The 23,430-nt window shown below is 44.9% G+C and overlaps 1 protein-coding gene across 3 annotated transcripts in view; it reads left to right on the top strand.

The window, feature by feature from the left end:
* LOC139536954 (pro-neuregulin-2, membrane-bound isoform-like) overlaps positions 1–22,439 on the top strand; it is a 108,119-nt gene extending 85,680 nt beyond the window's left edge. For 2 of the 3 annotated variants that reach the window (XM_071337716.1, XM_071337718.1), the window contains exons 4-11: positions 3,016–3,136; positions 7,297–7,355; positions 12,567–12,590; positions 15,502–15,604; positions 15,720–15,843; positions 16,176–16,303; positions 16,427–16,648; positions 18,553–22,439. In XM_071337716.1, the coding sequence (XP_071193817.1) occupies positions 3,016–3,136; positions 7,297–7,355; positions 12,567–12,590; positions 15,502–15,604; positions 15,720–15,843; positions 16,176–16,303; positions 16,427–16,648; positions 18,553–19,222 (1,451 nt within the window). In that variant the 3' untranslated portion in view covers positions 19,223–22,439. Of the gene's footprint in view, positions 1–3,015; positions 3,137–6,837; positions 6,915–7,296; positions 7,356–12,566; positions 12,591–15,501; positions 15,605–15,719; positions 15,844–16,175; positions 16,304–16,426; positions 16,649–18,552 lie in introns of all 3 variants that reach the window. The other variant, XM_071337717.1, reaches the window with a different exon arrangement.
* Positions 22,440–23,430: the final 991 nt, after the last annotated feature.

The following is a 23,430-nucleotide window of genomic DNA, read 5'->3' as shown; positions in this document are numbered from 1 at the left end:
TACTGCACGCAGGAATTGAATTTGGGTAGGTATTTTGATAAGTGAATTGAGTTAGTATTGCAAGTATACCAATGTACTGTTTTACGAAACCCGTTACTAGCCTACGGATATTGTTGCACTCGCTTTGTCTAGGGGTTGGATGCACATATGCCCAGGAGACAGCAACTTACCGAGTTAAGGGCTTACCGAGCTTAAACCTCTTGGTCGGCCAGTCCAAGTGGATTCTTATTGGTTCAGATGGGGATGAAACATAAATATGTACAAAAAGGAAAAATGACAAAAGGCATGCCCCAACTAAAAACTCAAAAACAAACCTAAACAAAACCAGCAGCCTCACGACGTGCCAGCTGAGACGCTGACTGACGATCACCTGATGTGCTTATCAACCAGGCTCAGCACCCAGACAAGGTTGCTGCTGCCCCCTGGGGGAATGGAGTGTGGACGTGTAACCTAGACGGTATGATTGTCTATGTCTCAACACTAACCTTTCCCCCCATATCATAACAATACTGTATGTACGGAAGTAGGCTACACATTCACGAGTATGCATTTGTCAATCAATCTCCAATATGGCAAACACAAACATGTTGTCACACCCCAGCAAGGTGCGGGTTGAAGTCTAGCCCGTGTACAGAGGCTACATCCCAACGTTTGACAGAGGAGTCCTCCCTCTTCTCCCTCTTCTCCTTGCCCAGTCCTGCCACTCCTCAGGCCTCATCCCAAAACCTCTTAGCACTATTTACATAACAGTGGAGGATTAGTCGGCATGACATTTAGGCCATTTCATTCCAAAGATCTGAATCAAGGGATAAACAGGGACTCCTACGCTCTTCAGGGGGAAATATTTATCTTTGCACATAGAGCGTCTTGAGTCCGTGTCAACACTACTGAGAGACACAATGCAATTCTTGGAAGGAAAGATGTGACCGTTTTATGTGGAGGATGAGTGATTGAATGAGAAGTCAGTGTTTATGTCTTGTATTGTGTATAAAATCACTCACAAAAGAGCAACTGGTTGACCACGCCATCTGGAGTGGAAAGTTCCTGCACCTGTCTTTATGCACTGCCTTCATTGCATACAGTACAAGTATACAGTACCAGTCAAAAGTTTGGACACCTACTCATTCAAGTTTTTATTTGAATTTTATTTTTTTACTATTTTCTACATTGTAGAATAATAGTGAAGACATCAAAACTATGAAATAACGGTCCCGTGTGGCTCAGTTGGTAGAGCATGGCGCTTGCAACGCCAGGGTTGTGGGTTCATTCCCCACAGGGGGACCAGGATGAATATGTATGAACTTTCCAATTTGTAAGTCGCTCTGGATAAGAGCGTCTGCTAAATGACTTAAATGTAAATGTTAAATGTAAATAACACGTATAGAATCATGCAGTAACCAAAAAAGGGTTAAACAAATCCAAATGTATTTTATATTTGAGATTCTTCAAAGTAGCCACCCTTCTCCTTGATGACGGCTTTACACGCTCTTGGCATTCTCTCAACCAGGTTCATGAGGTAGTCACCTGGAATGCATTTCAATTCAAACAGGTGTGCTTTGTTAAAAGTACATTTGTGGAATTTCTTTCCTTCCTAATGTGTTTGAGACAATGAGTTGTGTTGCGTCAAGTTAGGGGTGGTATACAGAAGATAGCCATATTTGGTAGAAGACCAAGTCCATATTATGGCAAGAACAGCTCAAATAAGCAAAGCGAAACAACAGTCCATTACTTTAAGACATGAAGGTCAGTCATTCTGGAAAATGTCAAGAACTTTGAACGTTTCTTCAAGTGCAGTTGCAAAAACTATTATGAAACTGGCTCTCATGAGGACCGCCCTAGGAAAGGAAGTCCCAGACTTACCTCTGCTGCAGAGGACAAGTTCATTAGAGTTAACTGCACCTCAGATTACAGCCCAAATAAATGCTTCACAGAGTTCAGACACATCTCAACATCAACTGTTCAGAGGAGACTGCTAGAATCAGGCCATCATGGTCGAATTGCTGAAAAGAAACCACTACTAAAGGATACCAATAATAAGAAGAGACTTGCTTGGGCCAAGAAACACAATGGACATTAGACCGGTGGAAATCTGTGAGTCCAAATTTGAGATTTTTGGTTCCAACCACTGTTTTTGTGATACACAGAGTATGTGAACATATGATCTCTGCATCTGTGGTTCCCACAGTGAAGCATGGAGGAGGAGGTGTGACTGTGTGGGGGTGCTTTGCTGGTGACATTGTCTGTGATTTATTTATAATTCATTGCACACTTAACCAGCATGGCTACCACAGCATTCTGCAGCGATACGCCATCCCATCTGGTTTGCGCTTAGTCCCACTATCATTTGTTTTTCAACAGGACAATGACCCAAAACAGACCTCCAGGCTGTGTAAGGGCTATTTGACCAAGAATGAGAGTGATGGAGTGCTGCATCAGATGACCTGGCCTCCACAATCACCCGACCTCAACCCAATTGAGATGGTTTGGGATGAGTTGGACCCCAGAGTAAAGGAAAAGCAGCCAACAAGTGCTCAGCATATGTGGGAACTCTTTCAAGACTGTTGGAAAAGCATTCCTCGTGAAGCTGGTTGAGAGAATGCCAAGAGTGTGCAAAGCTGTCATGAAGGCAAAGGGTGGCTATTTTGAAGAATCTAAAATGTTAAATATCATTTTATTTTATTTGTTTAACACTTCTTATTTTTTTTGGGTTACCTCATGATTCCATATGTGTTATTTCATAGTTTTGATGTCTTCAATATTATTCTACAATGTAGAAAATAGTCAAAGTAAAGAGAAACCCTTGAAAAAACCTTTGACTGCTAGTGTATATTGTAGCATGTTCCGTTCTGTGTTTCTACTCTTCTACCTATGTCCCGCGAATGGAGCCGTCTTAGTTTCAAGTATTATTTAGATGACAGAATATACATTGTACTCTACTCCAGTAACGGAGCTCTAACTGCCTATAGTACTCTTATGTCTGTGTTGCTAACATGTCGCTCTTTCTTCCTTCGACAGTAACCACCACACTATCGCCAGGCTCGGGCCACGCCAGAAGATGCAACGACACCGAGAAGGATTACTGCGTGAACGGCGGCGACTGTTACTTTATACATGGTATCAATCAGCTCTCCTGCAAGTGAGTCCTCGCCGCTATTTCTGGAATCGTCCCATGGCAACATTTTGAATTCTACTTGGACAGTTGTCTTTTGTTTTTCAGCCGCTGTCTCCTTTTGCTCTTGTAATGACAGATCGATTGCAGGATCAAGACTCCGGTCATGTCAAGTGATTTCTAACCCTCTCCTCCAGCATAGCAGAGGCCTTTTCTCTATCCCCTTCGTATGGTTGTAATCTCCCTTTATCCCCCCCATCCATCTTCCTCTTAGCACACCTTCCAGACCCCTCTCTCTTACAGGAGGCCCGGCATAGCTGAGGATTACAGGACGGCATTGCCAATATGTGCAGATGTCTATTGTAAGGGTTTGTGTCTCTTTCATGTATACTTTGGTTGCTGATAAGGAGGCTAGATTGTGGTCTGCTCGTCGTTCTCAGCCTACGTTTAGCGTGCAGGAGCCTCGCCCATGAAAAGGCCTTTTTATAAATGTCATGATTCACTGGTAGTGTAAGGAACAAATATTTACACCAGTCGGAGGCCTCTAGCGAGCTAAATAGGATCGTTGCTTACATCACAAGACCTTTGAAAAGAGGGTCAAGATGTACAACATTGGTTTTAAATCAAGTGCGCAAAGTCCATTTTTGTTTTTAGAAGAGAAATGTTTTTCTCTTGATTGTGAATGTGGCCACGGTGAGCTGATTGACCTTTTCTAGGGATCAGCTTTTGATTCGCGCGTGTGTACCGGATGTACTAGCTATATGCTAGTGTGAGCGTGTTGATTTGCCTTTTGACATGTGTAGGTGTGCAGAAGCTGTAGTATAACAGCATATGCAAGAATGTACACGGAGTACATGCCTTTTGTACACTGGGTGTCGTCTTCGCAGCGGTCTCAGAACAAGTGAATGTTTACGGCGCGGTCTTCCTGCGTAGTAACAGTTTGCGTCAATATCACAGCCTGTGCCAGGGAAAGAGTGGGGGGACTGTTGTGTCCTACATCTTTATAATTACGTTATCACATCCTATTACAGTGAGCTTTGGTCCATTTATGTAAATATCACATATGCTTCCACGTTGGTCCACGGTGAAGAATGGTGCGGAGGGCCACCGGCCAGCCATTGTGTGTGTTCAGCTGGCCCCAGGAACACTGTTCGGTAAGCAGTGCTGCGTGGCTGCAACAGCCATTCAATAAGCTGTGTACAAATTGGAGGGAGCAATAATTCAATTGCTGCAGCTAACTCACTCACGGTCGAGGCACGGGTCCAGAAAAGTTGAATAATGCAGGGGAGGCCTGCAGGGAATTGTTGCCCCCAAAGCCATCTCATTCAATATAGGCCAGGCTTCGGCGGGTATTACTCACCATCTGAACAAGTCCAGCCGACAGCTGGCCCTATTTTTATGCCCTTCACTTTTGAAGTATAAAGTTCTTTAGAGGGAAGGGAAAGTTTAACAAATGACCCTGAAGGTAATTATTTCCCTGACATGTAGCGCCCGGATTTCATACTACACAATATCAGCCACATCAGCAATGTCTGCTCGATAAGGATTCCTGCAAGTCGGGGACAAAAAACACCGACATGAACAGTGAATGGCACGAATCAGGATAGAGTACACAAGCTCTGTTATGCTCTGCACTATAGGCTGGAGGTACTGTACATGGAAGACTCAACAGGCCATTATTCTTCATGAAGGATAAGGGGCTCGCTAAGGAGAACACTCATCAGATAGCTGACTGCTAACTGCCTTTGGGTTCAATACTGTGTCTTTTAGTCTAAGGGGTTTGTTTTGCCTAAATGCTAGTCGGCTATGTGTATGGGTTTGCTTGGTTTATGTTGACAGATATTTAATCCTGTTTAAACACTAAAACCGATATTGATTTGTTTCAATATGTGCTCTATCAGTGTGTTCTTTTATGAGGACAGATTTCAACATTTTGTTGATTTTACAGTGACAGAGCATTGTTCAGAAGCCTTTGTTGTGTGTTCCCCAGGTTAACATATCACTCAGCATGAGTCATTTGGCATGGAATAGCATAATACTCCTGGGAGGCATTTTATAAATCTCATAAATCATGAGGAATTGCCTCTGTTGGATTGGCAGTCCCGTTGGTGGAGAGAGAGTGTGAAGTGAAATGCTGGTACCGCTCAATGAACTGCACATCCTGATTTGATGAGAGGGAGGCAGGAGACAAAAGAAGAAGAAGAAGAGCAGAATGATCGTGAGAGGGGCCGCTGCAGCGTTTTGATTAAGTGGACAGGTGTCCCCATTAATATGGTTGTGGTGGTTAAAGAGCAAACTCAACAGAGCTTTCCAACATGAGGCGTGACACCGTAACTCTGTGAGTCAACTGTCTTGACCAAATTAAATGCACTCCTCCGAACCTGACAGGTAGAAATTGGAAGGAATGTCATGGCCAATCTATGCGGTTGCTATAAGAAGGAGTGCGAAGGCCGGGAGCCTCCTGCTTAAAAAATAAATAAAATAATTCCTAATAAAGTTCAAAATATGTAACAGACTGATTGCTCTTCTACACGTGACCCAAGTCAAAAGATGGAGGGCTCTTTGCAACCCCATGTGAAGAAGGAAGAGGTCAAGAGGGTAGAAAGAGAGAAAGCGAGGAGGATGGTGTGATTAGTGGGTAGTTTTTGTCCCCATGGGCCACTTGAGCTCACATGTAAGTTGGGAACTTACATTTTTTGGGGGTTTGTTTCCTCAATTGTTTTTCACTGCCGTATACATGTATGTTTATTTTATATATCTATATGTGTGTGTGTGTGCATTTATAGTGATTATTATTTTATTTTGCTACAGCAAATAGTGTCTTATAAGCCCAGGTGAGCTGGGCATCCTGAAAATCCATGACCCTATAATAAAATCTATCAACCCATGTAGGCCCACCCCTCTGGCACTCTCCATCAGGGCAACATTGTTTCCATGACCTCTGACCTGTCAGTTAAAGCCTGTCTGCAGCACGGGGGGGAGGGACTGGCGCCATAATATCTGCAAAATTTGATCTATTCAGAGAGAGGGAGTGGAAGAGAGACTGGGAGGGAAAAAAGGGAATGCTTCTGTATTTTGAACAGTGTACCCTCCTACTCACTCTGCCTAGCCATGTTTTATAAAGTGCCATCCAATGCAGAGGGACAGTTTTGTTATTAAAGTGATGGTTAACTCCAGAATCCGGATGTTGTCAGCGCTTCAAGACTTGTCTAATGTTGATCCAGCTATATGCCTCAATCCCAATTTTTCTATTTCGATGCTTCCAAGTTCCTGATTATTTAACAACAGATGCCGTTGGGTACTACTGCTGCAGTTTGTTTGCTAAGAGCTGGCGGTGTGGAAATGTTGCCTTCGTGAGTGGAAATGTTCTCGCACATGTTAATATGTTTGAACTCGTGGCACTTGATTGACAAAGGATACAGCCGAACTAGGATGGTAGAGAGAACCATTGAAAAAAGACGTCCTCCTGGTCAACCGCCTTCTGTTCAGCAAGAGACATTCCACCCTTGCTGAGCGACACTGATTGCTAACCCAGTTAATTTACTAAGCAAGTAAACCAAAAACCTAGCAATGTTTTTGTAATGTCTAGCACACTGAAGCAGGGACGCAGGTAGAAGAACGTTTCTGCCCCACCATAATATTGCATATTGTAATATAACCTCTATCAGGTATACAGAGTTCACTGCTGTGTTTTCCATATTACGTTGTACCTCTCCTCCTCCCCCCAGATGTCCGGATGGATACTTCGGCCCACGGTGCTTGCAGACTGAGCCGTTACGATTGCGCATGCCCAATCCTTACAAAAGTATGTTCACATGACACCCACAGCTGAGAACAGAGCCACGGTTGTCACTGGGTTACCTCTATAGTCCTCCTCCTTCCTTCTCCTACTCCTCCTCCTCCCTCTCAGGTCAACCAAAGCCGTGGGTGGTGTGCAGCACAATGGTGTCACCAGTGGGATCACTCTGCTTCTACTGTCCGTGGCGTTGCTGCGGTTCTAATTCGGTGTTTTTCTGCTTCTCTCTTTCTTTGTCGCTCTCTCTCTCTCGTTCTCCCTTCACCTCCTCCCTGTCTCTTGTGCATATCCTCTCCTCTCGATACCCCCCCCCCCCCACCCGTGCTCTCTCTTTCACTCCCTCATCCCTTCCTCCTCCCTCTCTTTTTGTGGTTTTGTTTCCTTCCATCAGGTGTCCGAATGACTTTACTGGCGACCGCTGTCAAAACTACGTTATGGCCAGTTTCTACCGTATGTCCATTTCCTCTTCTGTCGGTCTGTCCTGTCCTGTCTTGTCTGTCCTGTCTTGTCTGTCCTGCACGTTGACATGTGGCATGGGGCGCCGTGTTGTGTTGCCCTTCATAGTTGTTATTCTACCATCTGTGTCTGTTGACTCATCAAATTCAACTACCTTGTCCCGTGGCGACGCTCCCCTCAGACCAACACCGTTAATTTGTTGATGTTCTAATTTTAGAACAAATTACTGCATTAGAGAGAATTAGCATAGCGACGCATACACTGGACGTCTGCGTGTGACTTGGTACTGAATGTCCTTGACGTTGATATGTACAGTAATTGCACGTGCTCTGCTGGAATGAACCCGAGCTGAGTTGGTTTGCTGAGTGTACCTCCAGCTGTTTGAAAACCCTACTACTAGTTGACTGCACGCCAGCGCAGTCTAATGACAAACGCACGATACAACACCAAACCCTCTCTAAACAACGTGACAATCACGCTTGTATGAAATCGAATCAAACAGTCGTCTGTGATTTTAATATTAGTGCTGATCCATGGACAGAAAGACCCTGAGTCATATTGCGTTGGTTATCCAACATGAATGTTAGGGTGACACGGCTGTTAAGCATTAGGCTGATGACACCTGATCTAGCCTACGGACATTGCTAATTGTAATGCAAATTGCCTGACGACTCTTAACTGGTCATTATTCACGTTTCTTTGTATCTTTTGTCAATCTGTTATTGTTAAGACTATCCGTCCATGTATCATCTCTAAATCCCATGGGAATACAATAAGCAAAGTAAGCATCTGGGCATTGCATCACCTATATACGGAACATGCTGGTAGGTATAAAATGCACAGGCAGTTTGCAATGACGACACCTACCTTTTACTAGTCACATCATGGATCAGGACATGTGTGGAGAATGCCATTCTCACAGTTGTTTTCCCTGACCCCCCCCCCACACACACACACATACACACTCTCTTAGCTTTCCCTGCAATACTCGTCGCTGTTATTGTATGGACAAGTCCAAAGCTTTAGCAGCAGCAGAATGCCATCCACACAGTAAAACAACAGACCCTGGCTGCCTGCTCTCACAGAGGTCCTCCTCAGCTCTGAGTTCCTGCCCTGTAATTGCAGTGCGGTAGTGAATAGAACTAGTGGCCCGGGGCTACAGACTTAAAACCCTGTACCGGCACTCCACGTTGGCAACCCCCGCAAGCATATCCATCAACCTCACAATTACACCCAGATTAGAGAGAGGCATGTGGAGAACTTGAGCTCGGCAGGTCATGCCTCGAAGCTATAGGCTCTGATGTATGTCCGCACACTATGTGGATCATACCTTTCTGCCCCAACTCAATTTTGCTATGTTCCCCAGTGTCTGCAGTTCAACATGACTCCTATGTTTGTTAACTAGTATTTATCCGTGAGTACTTTTTTTTTAAAGGGCAGTTTATGTATCCAAAAGAGATTTACATTAACAAAACATAAATCTGTGTCTGCTTACTTGTAGCTCTTCAAATGTCACGTAGGGTTCTCTAGTTTTGCATGAACAAAAGGGGAAATTTACGATATGCAATTACAAAAGTACACAGTATGATTAAACATTGGGCCTGTTTCCAATGTCATGTCATGTCATGTCATGGCAAATGATTTATAGTATTGCAATATTGTAGTCGTCTGCAGTGCATATCTGTAAGCATCACAGAGCCCCACAGTGGAGGTGTCATTAATACCCATTAAACCTAGCGGTCAAACAGGGAAATAGTTCCAATCGTTTTTCCACCATTCATTTTTTCCCATAGGGAATTTTAAAAACGCTTCAAAAAAAGTCTGTGTTTTGTGTAGGCTTACCCTGGTGTAACGTTTTCATAACCATGTAAATCTCTCTGACAAGGTGACTTTTATCAATATATTCGGCTCTATTTACTCTCAGATTTGAAAATGCTAATTAGCATCAATGTAGACATAATGCAAGACTACAAATCGTCATTTCTAGTTGACACCTTTGCTAAAAGATATTGTGTCAATTTAAAACTTGTACAAGACAGTTCACAGAATTGTCAATTTAAAGAAATGTAGCCAATTTAGTCATTACTAAATGTAGCTAACATTAGATAGTTGATCCAGAGATTCTTACCTTTGCCTCGATTCGGCAGTCTCGTCCAGATGATCATGGCATTTGTAGTTCTTGGTAGCCACATTAGCAGCTAACTAGCATTTCGTTTTGGGGGGGTAAATATAGGAGAATATATTGATAAAAGTCACCTTGTCCTAGAGAGATTTACACGGTTATCAAAATGTCACGCCAGGGTAAGCCTACACAGAACACAGCCCTCAAGTGTTTTTAAAATGAACGGTGGTTTTTCCAACAACCAATGAGCAACTCTGCCATAAATCCAAGTGCATTTAGATGGGTTGGTTGTTTTTGCAACAAAACCGACGCGTGCGCAACTATGGGGTAAAACTGGGTGGGTCGGATTAGAATGTTGACAACATGTCAACTATATTTAGTCGCCAATGTTTATTGAAGACATGCATATATGTGCACAATGACCACTTGTTGTCTCTCAAACACATCGATACAGTTGGTTAGCTAGCGAGTGAATTTTAGCCATATTAGCATAGACATAAAATAACTCAAAACACCTCAAAACAAGACATGGTATCAAGAACAAGATGAAACTAGCTGAAGAAAGTCACTTACGATTTCCCCACGTGGCAGTTTCTTGTCATTGTTGCTAGCAATCTGGCCATCCTGAATCACGACAACTCACCCATTCTGAAGCGTGCGCATTGTTTTCGGGACGTTGTCAGCTAACCCATCTATTGAATGTTGAGATTGCCCGAAAGGCCAGTCTCTTTGGCAATGAAAAGGAGTGGAATGTTAGCTAAAGAGACAGACTACTCATGTACACTGTTCAGTTGCAAAACGTATACCGTATGTAATGTCAGCGCCTACAGACCTTTACCAGAGTCCATGCATTACAGCCTGGTACTGTATTCAACTGTACTGAGGTGCTAGCCCAGAGCAGAAGGCAGTGTGTGGGAGCCCTCTCACTCTACAGCTACATCTATCTTACTGTAATGTTATGTTTAACCTTAGTGGAACTGAGATTTAACACAATTGCCTCTCCTTTTCAAGAAGTGTATTCATTGACAACTCTAGTCAACCGAGCGAAGACTTTTTCCCCCCTCAAATAACATGCTGAGATGACCTAGAAAGGATGTGTGGGTGACGCTTTCAAACCTCTTCCATTAAGATATCCACACTTTTAAAATACTGTAAAGACATCAGACCGGACCAAATATTTCATTAACGTCGCCACCAACCAGGGATGTAATTAATTCATTAGTACATAAATGGTTTATCATAATCGGATCTGTCGAAATTTCTCCAAAAAGTTCCCAGTCATGCGTGATCCTTTTTGAGAGAGGATTATGCGTGTACACAAGAGTAGCAGTGGGAACAAGCTTAAGGCTCCACTTAATAACAGAGTGAATGAGTGAAAAGGCAGACGGAAGGGGTGGCGCTCAAACCCTTTCTCCACCCTCTCCCAGTGCGAGATCTGACATGTCATTAAATTCAGAAAGCACACTGGAGAGGTCATTTCTGGGCGCCAATTTTCTCTAAACGTGTTCCAAGTGTGCACAGACAATCGAGGTCAGGACTACTCCGGTGACAGCATTGTATCAAAACCATGTACATCCGAAATGTACTTACTTTACTAGTCAGCCAGAGAAGAAATGCATCTCGTAACCTACATTTGCTTGTTGGCTACATTTTCCAAACGGTTAACTTGACCTGCTAGAACAGGATTCTCCCATTTCGAATGACTGTATCGATACTCGTGTGATTACCCTAAACAGTGTAGAATAATGGAGGAGACTGTAGAGCCACTGTCATATACAATCAGCCTCTTCAGCATTTCTGGGCTAGCAATGTAATCCTTATCATGCTGTGAAGTTAGTTTTGAGGCCAAAACAGAACTATATAGAAGCAGACAGAATCCTCTCCACCCCTCCACACTCACTTCCCAAACCTCATCCATCCCACGTATGAGTTCCCTTCCCTTCTCCTATCAGGGTGTCTCCCCTACACCAGAGATCTCGTTGACTCCTGTACAGAAAGCTGGACCCCATCAGCCGGGCTGGGGCTTACCCAAGAGCATGTTGTCATGACAACAGCAGGGATTTGCTGCGACCTGTGTAGAGCGAGTGAGCTTTCAGATGTACTGTATGGGCTCAGAAGCTTGAATGGTGCAGGCAGCCCTTCTCCACTTCTCCCCATGGCCTTGATTTCCCATGCAATATAACCCCCCCCCCCCCCTCAATCTGACTGGGCCACTTTTTTCTGTGCGGATGAGGTGAAGCATCATCTCCACTTTGTCAATAGTATCAAGGTGCTGGTCCTTAGACGAGGTTGAGTGACTGATTGCTGAGACGGACTCTTGTCTTCAAATTGACACGTATCCCTCTGTGAGTGCAGTCGCAGGTTCCACGTCTCCTACAGTACATGCCCTTATTGTCTAGCGGTCAGCCCCCCCCTCACCACCATACGGTTCTAATGCCAGACCATGTGAATTGATCTGATGTTGTATTCCAATTGCAAACAGGTAAGGTTTTTCTGTTAACATGTCACGTCCTATCAAATCCTCCCTGAACGGAGTTGCCTGTGCTGAATGGAACAGTAACATTGGACTATGTAACGTCTAACATCCCTTTATAATCAGGACGATACATTCTAATCTACTAACTGGACGTCTAATCTATACTTTTAAAACTATGTTCTTGTACTAGAGGCCCATTTGTAGCGGTAATAAAATGTTTCATTAGCTAAGTAGTGCGCTGTGTCTTAATCTACCCTTAACGGTTGGCCCAGAGATCCCATGTATCAGTGGATGTCTGGTTTTGCATGCCATAGTCTAGATTGACTAACTGCTTGTTGTTGTCTTGTGTGTGTGGCGCTTGTTTGGATGTTTTGGTCGTCTTATCTTGATGGTTGTCCAGCTCCATCCCGTCACTGTAACTGTTGACTCACCGTCCATGTCTCCGACTGTCCCGTCAGTCCTGTTGCTCAGTGCACATACTGGATTTATCTGTTGTTTATCTATGTTGGAAGGCGTCTCTCCTAAACTGGTCTCTTCTTTTTTTTTCTTCTTTTTTTTGTTTGTTGTCGATGTTGTTTCCCCAACTGTCAACTTTCTGCAATGGCAGAGCATCTTGGGATTGAATTTATGGGTATGGAACAATCCTTCCTTTTAATTCCCAGCTTGACTAGAGCTGTGTATTTTGATCTCCTTCCGTTCTGTTTGACATTGCTTCCATTCCCTCTGGACTCTAAAGTAAACGGCCCCATTGATTGGTTAACCAATCTGTCAATCAACCATAACCGTAACTCACTGGGCTGCCCCGTGGAGCCGAATCTCCCTCTAACATTACCACGGGTGTCCTAACCTGCAGCCCTCATCACCACATGCACAGTACATTCGGCCATGTAAACAATCTGACAGGAACGCATGTACCAGTTCTCCTTGATGAACTGGTTTTAAGGGACTATAGACCTGTAGAGCAGGTAGAAATCAATATGGAAGCCTGCTTGATTCATGGATCCTCCCTTTATGGAGTTCGCTAGATCCCCCCCCCTCCATCCATCCTCCACTCAGGGAGAAGTGGTGTCCTACTAGAGTCTCGACTCCCTCTGGAATCTTCTCTCCGGGGTTGATGACTTCAGACTTATCTGCGTAAGCCTCCGTGGCCGTCCGCACGCCCGCTGTTTACGACAGGATAAACAGTGCGAGTGCGTAGTTTCATGTGTTTCTGTTGGCACACACCCTGGCTAGTGTTAACACTAGTGTGAATTGAATTACATTACTTTGGAAGAGTTGTATAACCCCTCAGCCCTCCTTAGGCGCACACACACACACACACACACACACACACACACACACACACACACACACACACACACACACACACACACACACACACACACACACACACACACACACACACACACACACACACACCTCCCTCTCTCTCTCGTTCACACTCTCCCTCCATCTCTCTCACTCTTTCATTCTCTCTTACACACACGCACACACAGGCACACACACTGTTCAGTACTTCCCGTACTGTACTTTTAATTGATAGTGATGGTACATGTTTTAATGATCCACCTATTATAAAGCAGGAACTGTACCATGTTCCAACTTGTATTAGCCGACACCAGAATCCCTCGCCACATCCCTGAGACACAGACAGGAGCTCAGGAATGAGTGCTGCAAATAGGACACCCCTGTTCTCCTCTATCAACCAAACCCTTCAGGATTTGCCTTCATGTTCTCCCCTCTACCTCTGCCCCCTGTTAGCATGCTATGCCAGGTTTACAGTTGACTACCCCCCCCTCCCTCCCCCAACATCCATGCTGCCCACCTTAACTGTGTCATTCTCCTCCTCCCCTCAACACTTCACCTCTATCCTCTAACCTCTAACCTCCTCTCATTTGAAACCTCACTATAGAGTTTTGCAAGTCAACCTGCTCTATTCTACCTGCACCCATCCGTTTCTTTACTATGGTCGAGAATTGTCTGTACCAGTAGAATGCTTTGTGTGACTGGACTCTTTTGAATGAAGTTACTGTGGTATGAGCATGTCATACCTTATTTAGAGCGTACAGAAATAGTCTGTTCTTTCAGTACCTCCTTTCCCGAGGAATTGCCCGTGATGCTGGAGTGTTTATGTTTTCTTATGAGACCTCGCTGTAAAAAAAAAAATCCCAAATCTAATTTGGAACTACATTCAGGTAAATTTGTGTGAGGCTCCGAGAATGTTTCTTCTCACTGTTGAAAATTCTTTATCACTAGATAACAACCAATATGGTTGACCTATTGCTCTTTTCCACCGTAAATCAATTCTAGCCTTGTTGATTTATTTATTGTGGCAGAAAACAGAGTTGCAGCGACAGGCGGATGTAAAATTGCCCGTGCTGCCGGTGACTGAAGGGAGTGGGTGAGAGAGAGGCAACCTCCGATGGGTGGAGCAGTACAAATACAATTCATTTTTATGACATTATTTATCATAGGCCCACTACTACCATCAGTATTTCCCCCTGGCCTGCTCCCTCTTTCCCTCCACTCTCCCCTGGTTAAGCCACGTCCTCCTCTCCTCACAGGAACATTTCTACGGGAAAGGAAAGTGGTTGAAAATGTGTCTTAGTTTATTTTTAGTTGATCATTAAAAAAACAAACACGTAAAACGACATGCAATAACAATAGTTTCACATTTTTAATTTTTTTGCGTTCATTTGTGTTATATTTATAGCATTGAATGTAGAGCATGTTCAAAGCCTTACCTGCGATTCTGCTTGTTTGAGTGCCTCTGTGCAAAATGGTCTAGCAGAGCGGGCCGGTTGAGCGGCCTCTGTCTAGCTGTGTTGATCTGATGGGCTTTCAGTCAGACGCCATCTCTTGGATGAATGCACTCTTACAATCAGAGCAGCAGATTTGGGACAGCTTTTCTGTTTTCAACCTGTTTTGAGCAGACCTCCGTTCGAGCGATGCCTCCAGAACAGTGATCCAGAACAGTGACATGAGTTACAGCAAACCCAGCCCAACAATTCACACTGCATTTGCGCAACACATATATATGCTACGGCGATTCAAATACATTTCATGTCAATTGAATGTCAATCATATACATGTCTAGAGAACGCTGTACAAATTCCCAGTTAATGTCAGCCGTCTAAATTGTTTGGATGTTGAAACCACAATTATTCCTGTAATAACTCATATTCATATTTAATTCATATTTACTAGCTTTAAAACGGGCTTTTATTCATTAGCCATTATAATAAGGGGCTGGAGTTGGACTGTCAGCTAGCTCATGTTTCCGAACGTTCACAACAGTCGTACAGTACGTCTACTGCTTTGATACATGTGCGGAGGGAGAGCAGCATCTGCTGTATTGGTTAGTGTGGGAGTATAGAACCTGTGGAGACAGGAGCAGGGGTGTGGGATCAGGATCAGGATATGGTGTGATGGGATACAGATGGTGTTAACACCTTCGACTTCAAGGGGCTGATGTTGTTTTGTTCTTTTTTCCCCCTTGTACTTTTGCGTGTCTGTGCCTGTGTCTGTGCCTGTGTCCACAGAGGCGGAGGAGCTCTATCAGAAAAGAGTCCTGACAATCACGGGTATCTGCGTGGCTCTGTTGGTGGTGGGAATCGTGTGTGTAGTGGCCTACTGCAAAACCAAGTAAGTCAGCCCAGGGGCAGTATACAATGGGTTTAGTTGCGTTTGATAGACCCTGGCATAGACTGTTATCCCTGGAGCGGAGATATGTGAGTGACTGGGGTATTCTCTTCCACAGGAAACAGAGGAAGAAGATGCACAATCACCTACAGCAGAACATGTGTGCAGATCACCCCAACCGGAACCTAGCGAACGGACCCAATCACCCAGGACCTGGCCCTGAGGAGATACCCATGGTAGATGTGAGTCACACATTCATTGATTATTTTACTGACTGATCTGTTACTGGTTTTAATGAATGGGTAAGTTGATTTTTTTATTTAAATGTTCATTTGTGGAATTTTTGTACCGTGGGATCCGAAATTGTACTTTCCTATAGTGGACCATGTGTACTCTCTTGAAGGGTAGGGATGTCACCGGTTAACTGCCTTCAGCCTCTCCTTCCAGAACACACCCATGTGGTCAATCAACAGCGCTTCACATCTGTCAACACAGTCTTTGTGGTAGTAATGTGCGTGAAGTTACACGATTTCGTGCCATCTCTCCAAAGCCCTTTTCCTCTGTGTGTTTTTAGTACATCTCAAAGAATGTGCCTGCAACGGAGCGTGTCATACGGCACGGAACAGTGGCCTCCTTCCCCGGCAGCCACGCGTCTTCCAGATCTCACAACTCCTATACCCATGCCCGTTCATCCACTCACAGGTAACCCGTCACGCAACGTCCACAGCTAAATGTTTTGACATGCACACAGGAAAATTATTCGCACATGTGCACACCGGACTATACTCCGGTTCAAACCTACGTTTTGGTCCTCTCTTGTCTCAGACACGAGGAGCGGACGTGGAGCCTGGAGCGGACTGACAGTGTCCTCTCGGACTCGCCGGGCATGATGTCGTCCTCCGTGGGGACCAGTAAATGCAACAGTCCTGCGTGCATGGAGGCCCGGGCCAGGCGTGCCGCACACTGTGGCTTTACTGTGCCCCACCGGCCGGGATTGCAGTACGGGGACTCGTTCGACTCGCTGGGGGACTCTCCGCACAGCGACAGGTGGGAAGGGAAGGGAACACGGCCCATCTCTGTGGTTATGGCACCGGGGCATTTTCTAGTGCCCACCATAGGAGGCCTCGTTTAACAGCTGGCTCTCTATCAGCCCCTAGAGGCCAGCGAGGGCACTTTGAAAGTGTCAATGGCAAATACTAGATCATAGGCAGACATGATGAGATAGGCCTACTGTAGGACAGACGGGTCTCAACATTGCTACTGTTCTTGTGTCTTGTTCTGATAAAGGATATTGTAGGTATATAAAAAATTAAGTTATATCCAGTTGTATTTTCCTGTGTTTAAGTGTGAAGTGTTTTGCGTGTCAAGCCGGTCGACAGGAGAGATCCCACAGGCAGCTGTATTTCTTGTGAAGAATCTGCTGTGTCAAGCCCGCTGTTCTGTTCTGTACTCCCCTAACTCTGTATGGCAGCAAAACAGGAGGCTGAATACCGTAAGGGCTTCATTAAGACACGGAGGGCAGAACAACAGATCGGATCTCTGGGGTGGAGCTCTAGCTAGCAGGTCTCTGCTGTGGTTGTCAACTCTACTGTGACCTCCGGCCTGGGTTGCTGTATGCCTTAAGATCGCGCACCGGTGTTATTGCAGGGACACATCTTCATCGTTTCCAGCGGTTTAGAGACGTTTACAGAACGTTGGTTTCTATTCACTCAGTTCAGCTGGAAACCAATGACCACTCATTTGTTTCAATTACGATGTTAAGATTTTAGTTTGAGAGTGTTTAAGTTGGTGAGAGTGCGCTCATCCAATAGCTACAGTAGGCTATAATTAACGTTGGACTGAACAATGCTAATCTTTCCAACAGGATTACAGTGGAACAGTGATTAACTTTATTTTAGATTTGCCATTGAATCTTTCAGATGCTTTTTCCTAAAGGGGGTACTGTGTTTTTCCCCCAGTGCCATAGAACATACGAAGGAAGAGGGACTGTACTGGGGGAGAGGGACACTAGTTTAGTGGGACATGTCAACACATTGTACAATCTAAACATTAAAGCATCACAAAAGTCAGCGCAACACACACACACTGATGATTTTCTGAGGTATAACCCTCCCTAAGGCGAAAGGCAGTGTTGGGGAGTATTGAACTACATGTAGGCTAGCCTGGATGTAGTGAGCGACTTTTTCAAAGTAACTCGAACTATTGACCCCCCCCTTTGTTTTCACACTGCTGCTACTCGCTGTTTGTTATCTATGCGTCGTCCCTTTACAAATGACGTCGACTAATCTGTACCCCCCCCCCCCACATTGACCCCCTGTATATAGCCTCGTTATTGTTATGTACATGTCTTGTGTTACTTTTTGATTGATTCGATTTTTAAATTATTTTTTGAACTTTAGTTTATTTACTAAATATTTTCTTAACTCTATTTCTTGAACTGCATTGTTGGTTAAGGGCTTGTAAGTAAGCATTTCGCCGTAAGGTCTACTACACCTGTTGTATTCAGCTTATGTGACAACATTTGATTTGATTTAGTTAAGTAAACGATATGTTTCTTAAGTGTAGCTGTAGTGTGCCATAACTTCTTCTAGTGTGAAGTCATTGGTAGCTTGGTAAACTAGATTTTCAGAGTACCTTCCCCAACACTGGCTAAATGTCACATTTAACCGATAAGATCAACACATTTATTAACATAACAAAGATATAGCAAACTGACTGAATGAACAGACAAACAGGGATGTCACAAACACCATCCACACACAACTGACAAACCTCTGCTCAATAACTCAACAACGTCTCTTACTGCTGTTTGTGGATGGTGGGTCCCTGTCCCACGTCACTCTGTTAGACATGACATCTAACTCCGCTGCTGCTGTTTGGCCTGGTCCTCTCTCTCCTCTCCCCGCCCTTCTCCTCCCCACTCCCCACTCCCATCTTCACCCTCACCACAGGTATGTGTCGGCCCTGACGACGCCGGCCCGCCTCTCTCCAGTGGACTTCCATTACTCGCTGCCCCCGCAGGTGCCTATCTTCCAGATCACCTCCCCCAACACCAGCCAGGCCATGTCCCTGCCGCCAGCCGCCCACACCCCCTACCCCCTGGAGGACGACCAGCCTCTGCTGCGGCGCTACCAGGTGCCCCTGCACGACATCCAGCGCCAGGAGCCCTACCGGCAGCAGCGCCGCACCTACCTGAACGACAGCACGGGCAGCCTGCCCTCCAGCCCCTACCGGCTGGCTGAGGAAGAAGACTACGAGACCACGCAGGAGTACCTGTCCTCCCGAGAGCAACCAAAGAGAAGTGGGCCTGGCAGCGGTGGTGGTGGGGGTCGGCGCTTGCGGAGGTCCAGGCTGAACGGCCACGTAGCGCCGCGAGGATACGAGGCATCACGGGACTACGGCTCTCGCAGCTGCCTGACGGACAGCGAGTCGGAGGAGGAAGAGGGCGAGAGCACGCCCTTCCTCAGTATGCAGAATATGAACGCAGAGCCCTCCACCATCTACAGGCCAGCCGACAGTCGGACTTCTCAGTCGCACTCTACGGGGCGGCACGGTGCACGCGGGAACGTACAGACCAGACAGACGCACTCGCGGTCCAAACCGGACAATGCACCCCACTAAAGAAAGAAGTCGACCTACCAACAAAAAATCTATATACTATAAACCTGCACCTATAAGAAATATTTTTATTTTATATAACTGACAGATATTCTAAACAAATGAAATATTTATTTTCATTTTAGCAAAAGTTGTCTACTAGTTAACAGCAAAGACTTTTTTATAGGGAAAACTCTATTTATATGTACATTTTGATTTACAGCATAAAAACACGTGCCAATTTTTTCACTACTTAAAAAATAGAGTAATATTGTGGTGCCTTTTGCTGTATGCCGATGCCAGAGGGCCAGTGGAGGTTTTTGCTGTGTGCCGATGCCAGAGGGCCAGTGGAGGTTTTTGCTGTGTGCCGATGCCAGAGGGCCAGTGGAGGTTTTTGCTGTGTGCCGATGCCAGAGGGCCAGTGGAGGTTTTTGCTGTGTGCCGATGCCAGAGGGCCAGTGGAGGTTTTTGCTGTGTGCCGATGCCAGAGGGCCAGTGGAGGTTTTTGCTGTGTGCCGATGCCAGAGGGCCAGTGGAGATTTTTGCTGTGTGCCGATGCCAGAGGGCCAGTGGAGGTTTTTGCTGTGTGCCGATGCCAGAGGGCCAGTGGAGGTTTTTGCTGTGTGCCGATGCCAGAGGGCCAGTGGAGGTTTTTGCTGTGTGCCGATGCCAGAGGGCCAGTGGAGGTTTTTGTAGCCTTTTCTTATATGGACATCATTTTTTTTATACACGTTTTCTCTTTTGGCTTTTATTTTTCTTTCTTGGAGTCTAGCCCCATTTGAACGTTACTCCTCCCCTTCCACATCATGCAATATAAACCACTTAATCATAAGGTGTATGTTTACATTAATATAATTTGCCTATAGGGTTTATCATTTTTGGCATCCAATGGAAAATCTGATAAATGCAACGCAGGTCCTTTTTGCTCTCTGAGTGAAGGAGTGTGTGTGGGCGTGTGTGTGTTGTACCAACTCATTGCTCTATTGGCCACCAAAGCAAGCTGAATCAGTCAAGGAAAGCTGCTGATGCACAGTGAGGCCCAACCTGGGTTCCAGGGTTGTGCTGCTGTTGGGTAGAGAGTTCTGTTGGGTAGAGAGTTCTGTTGGGTAGAGAGTTCTGTTGGGTAGAGAGTTCTGCATGTTGTTGCTTGATGTGTGTTTACAGCTGCCTCACCTAACCTGCCCCACCCCACCCCGGCCATCCTTGTCCCAACAGGGTAAGGTTTTACTTCATGGCCCCCCCTTGCCCCAACAGGGTAAAGTTTGTCTAATGGCCCCCTCCTTGTCCCAACAGGGTAAGGCTTGTCTAATGGCACCCTCCTTGTCCCAACAGGGTAAGGTTTGTCTAATGGCCCCCTCCTTGTCCCAACAGGGTAAGGCTTGTCTAATGGCCCCTCCTTGTCCCAACAGGGTAAGGCTTGTCTAATGGCCCCCTCCTTGTCCCAACAGGGTAAGGCTTGTCTAATGGCCCCCTCCTTGTCCCAACAGGGTAAGGTTTGTCTAATGGCCCCCTCCTTGTCCCAACAGGGTAAGGCTTGTCTAATGGCCCCTCCTTGTCCCAACAGGGTAAGGCTTGTCTAATGGCCCCCTCCTTGTCCCAACAGGGTAAGGCTTGTCTAATGGCCCCACCTTGTCCCAACAGGGTAAGGCTTGTCTAATGGCCCCACCTTGTCCCAACAGGGTAAGGCTTGTCTAATGGCCCCTCCTTGTCCCAACAGGGTAAGCCTCCAACATCCTGGCCTATCTGTGATTAAGAAGAAGAAATGCCACTTGTCAGTGTACAGTAGCAGTTAGTCTGCCATCAGTGATAGTGGCTCAATACAAAGAGACTTTCTCCCATGACCCCCATGCCGCCTCCTCCTCTTCCTCACCTGTCCATTGTGTCCCTGTGGCCAGAGTAAAGGGCCGCACAGCGTCTCAGGACTTCCACCCACCCCTCTGCCCCCCCTCCACCATCAGACCTACCTAAGACTAAGGTCCCCCCAAGGACATTAAGGTCACACCCAACTTGCTATTCCTCTGAGCACTCCCATCTAGAGAAAAGTAAAGCAGAGTGTTGAACAGAACAGAACACACTACACCAATACAAGATAAATAGCTGTGAAACTTTGGAGGGTCATAAAATGCCAAAATATGCAAACTTTCCATTTTGCTCTGTTTGATGACATCATTTTCGAAGAGGTGACTGTAGTGTGTTGTGTGAAACCTATGTAATGCCTGTAGTGTAGAAGAAGAAACATGATATGAATACATATTTACATCATTATTATATTTTATGCAGCCATTGCTCAAATTGTCAATTTTCCTCATTCACAGATTCATGTTCATAGATTTGTTTTGGGGGGCGGTTCATGAATTATCTCACTGTGTCGAGACCAAGCAGACAACACGCAAGTCTACAGGAATGACTAACCACTTTATAGGGTTTCATACACTAACGTCGAGTGCTGCTCAGTCTTGTGGATAAGGATAGTGATTTGTTGCCTGTTATGAAGTATGTCACTAAAAGTTAACAAATTGTTTGTTCAAACTTCTCTGTCCTCCACTCCAAAAAATATTGCAGGAGCTTGTTTTGGCTATGCATTTGAATTGTGGTGACAGAAAACAGTTGATAATCTTGCAGAACTGGTCATATACATTTTGAAATACAACCAAAAAACTCAAATGACTGTACCAGGACAAATCATCAGGTTAATCTAGATGACAACCAAACTGTCAAGTAGGATTTGAAACCGAACGTGTAACTGCGGTATGATGAAGGCAGAGTGGCATAGACACATAGACAATGGTTTTCTGTCTCATCTCCCCTATGGATTTTCTCTCCTTCCGGTTTTTCAGTCTGGGTCTAATTTTGTGTTTGAAAAATGCAAAAGTAGACAGTGCTTCCTTAGTTAGTTGAAATGTGATATTTTGCCCCTCTCCTCACTCGATAGAAGTGCTGCCAGATTCGTCCTGTTTTTATTTTTCTTCCCTCCCCGCTTGAAATGTTTGAACACCTCTCCTCTGCATGTGCTTGTGGTCAAGGTTAGATGCGTGCATGGTAACAAAGCAGCAGACATTTTATTTTTTTGGTCAGTGAAAGTGTATTTCATTTCACATTCAGCAATAAAAAAAAGACCCCCCCCCATGTCCATTCTTGGAATATGCTAGAAAAAATGTGAGATTGTCATAGATTGTTAAATAAAATGGAGAAAAAAAATATCCACCTGTTCATATGATAAAATAAATCTTTATTCATATCATTTTAACATAAGCGGTCATCCTCTGTGCAGGGCTTTGGTGTATGTTTGAGATATCCTTAGCCATTGGGTTGAGGTATGACTGGTTTTGGGGAACTTCCTGCTTGTGACACACTGTTTGTTTCCAGTATCTGAAGTGTGTGTGTGTGTGCTGTGATACGTCTGTTGGACAGTAACACTGAGCGTGCCATTTCTCCAATATCTTGAGATATGGGACCACAGAAACCAGGGGAAACATTGTTCTTACCTTTTGTGTAACAGAGAACGAGTTAGGAAAAATGCTCCTTTGTACACACAAACTAATGAATAGTGTACTAGACTGTGTCTGCTAAGGACACTGTCTATAGTTTAGGTAGACTGTTGGTACTGTACAAGAAACAGGCATACACGAGTTTATGAGTGTCAAAATGTGTCTGATGTACACACTGGAAACATGAAACGTTTGACACTGTAGTACTCCAGCTGCTCACACGGTGGTTCAATGTCAAAACAACAATTCTTTCTGACTTCTCGCAAGACTTTTCCAAGACATTCATCTGTCTTTCATCATCGCTAACACATTTATTTCCCTTCGATGACCCTGATCAACTATCAGTTATGTGTCGCTAGTTCTCACCGGTAAATCCTGACATGCTAAAATTTGAAACACGTGCTTTCATATTATTTCACTTCTGTCAAACCAATTTTAAAACAAGCCAGTGAGTGATTTTTGGAATACACCTCGATACTGTGACAGGACCGCTGTAGATTTGATCCTATTCCAAATAGTGATATTATTGGCGACTGTGTTTCCAACTCATTTAAAGCTCAACACGCATTGCAACATGTTGAACTGGCTCACACACAAATCCTGCATTCAGGGTCCTTTTTAAAAGTGACGCTTGTAAGTCAGTGTCCCAGACTGCCAGCCTTTGCAGGGAGAGCGAATGCTTGAGAAACCGCATTTTGTTTTCTCAGAAACTGATATGCATCTCTTTAAAGATATCTGTCATGT

Source organism: Salvelinus alpinus, chromosome 13 (genome assembly GCF_045679555.1).
Source record: "Salvelinus alpinus chromosome 13, SLU_Salpinus.1, whole genome shotgun sequence".
Taxonomy (NCBI): Eukaryota; Metazoa; Chordata; class Actinopteri; order Salmoniformes; family Salmonidae; genus Salvelinus; species Salvelinus alpinus.
This window is presented reverse-complemented; position numbering and strand designations above follow the sequence as displayed.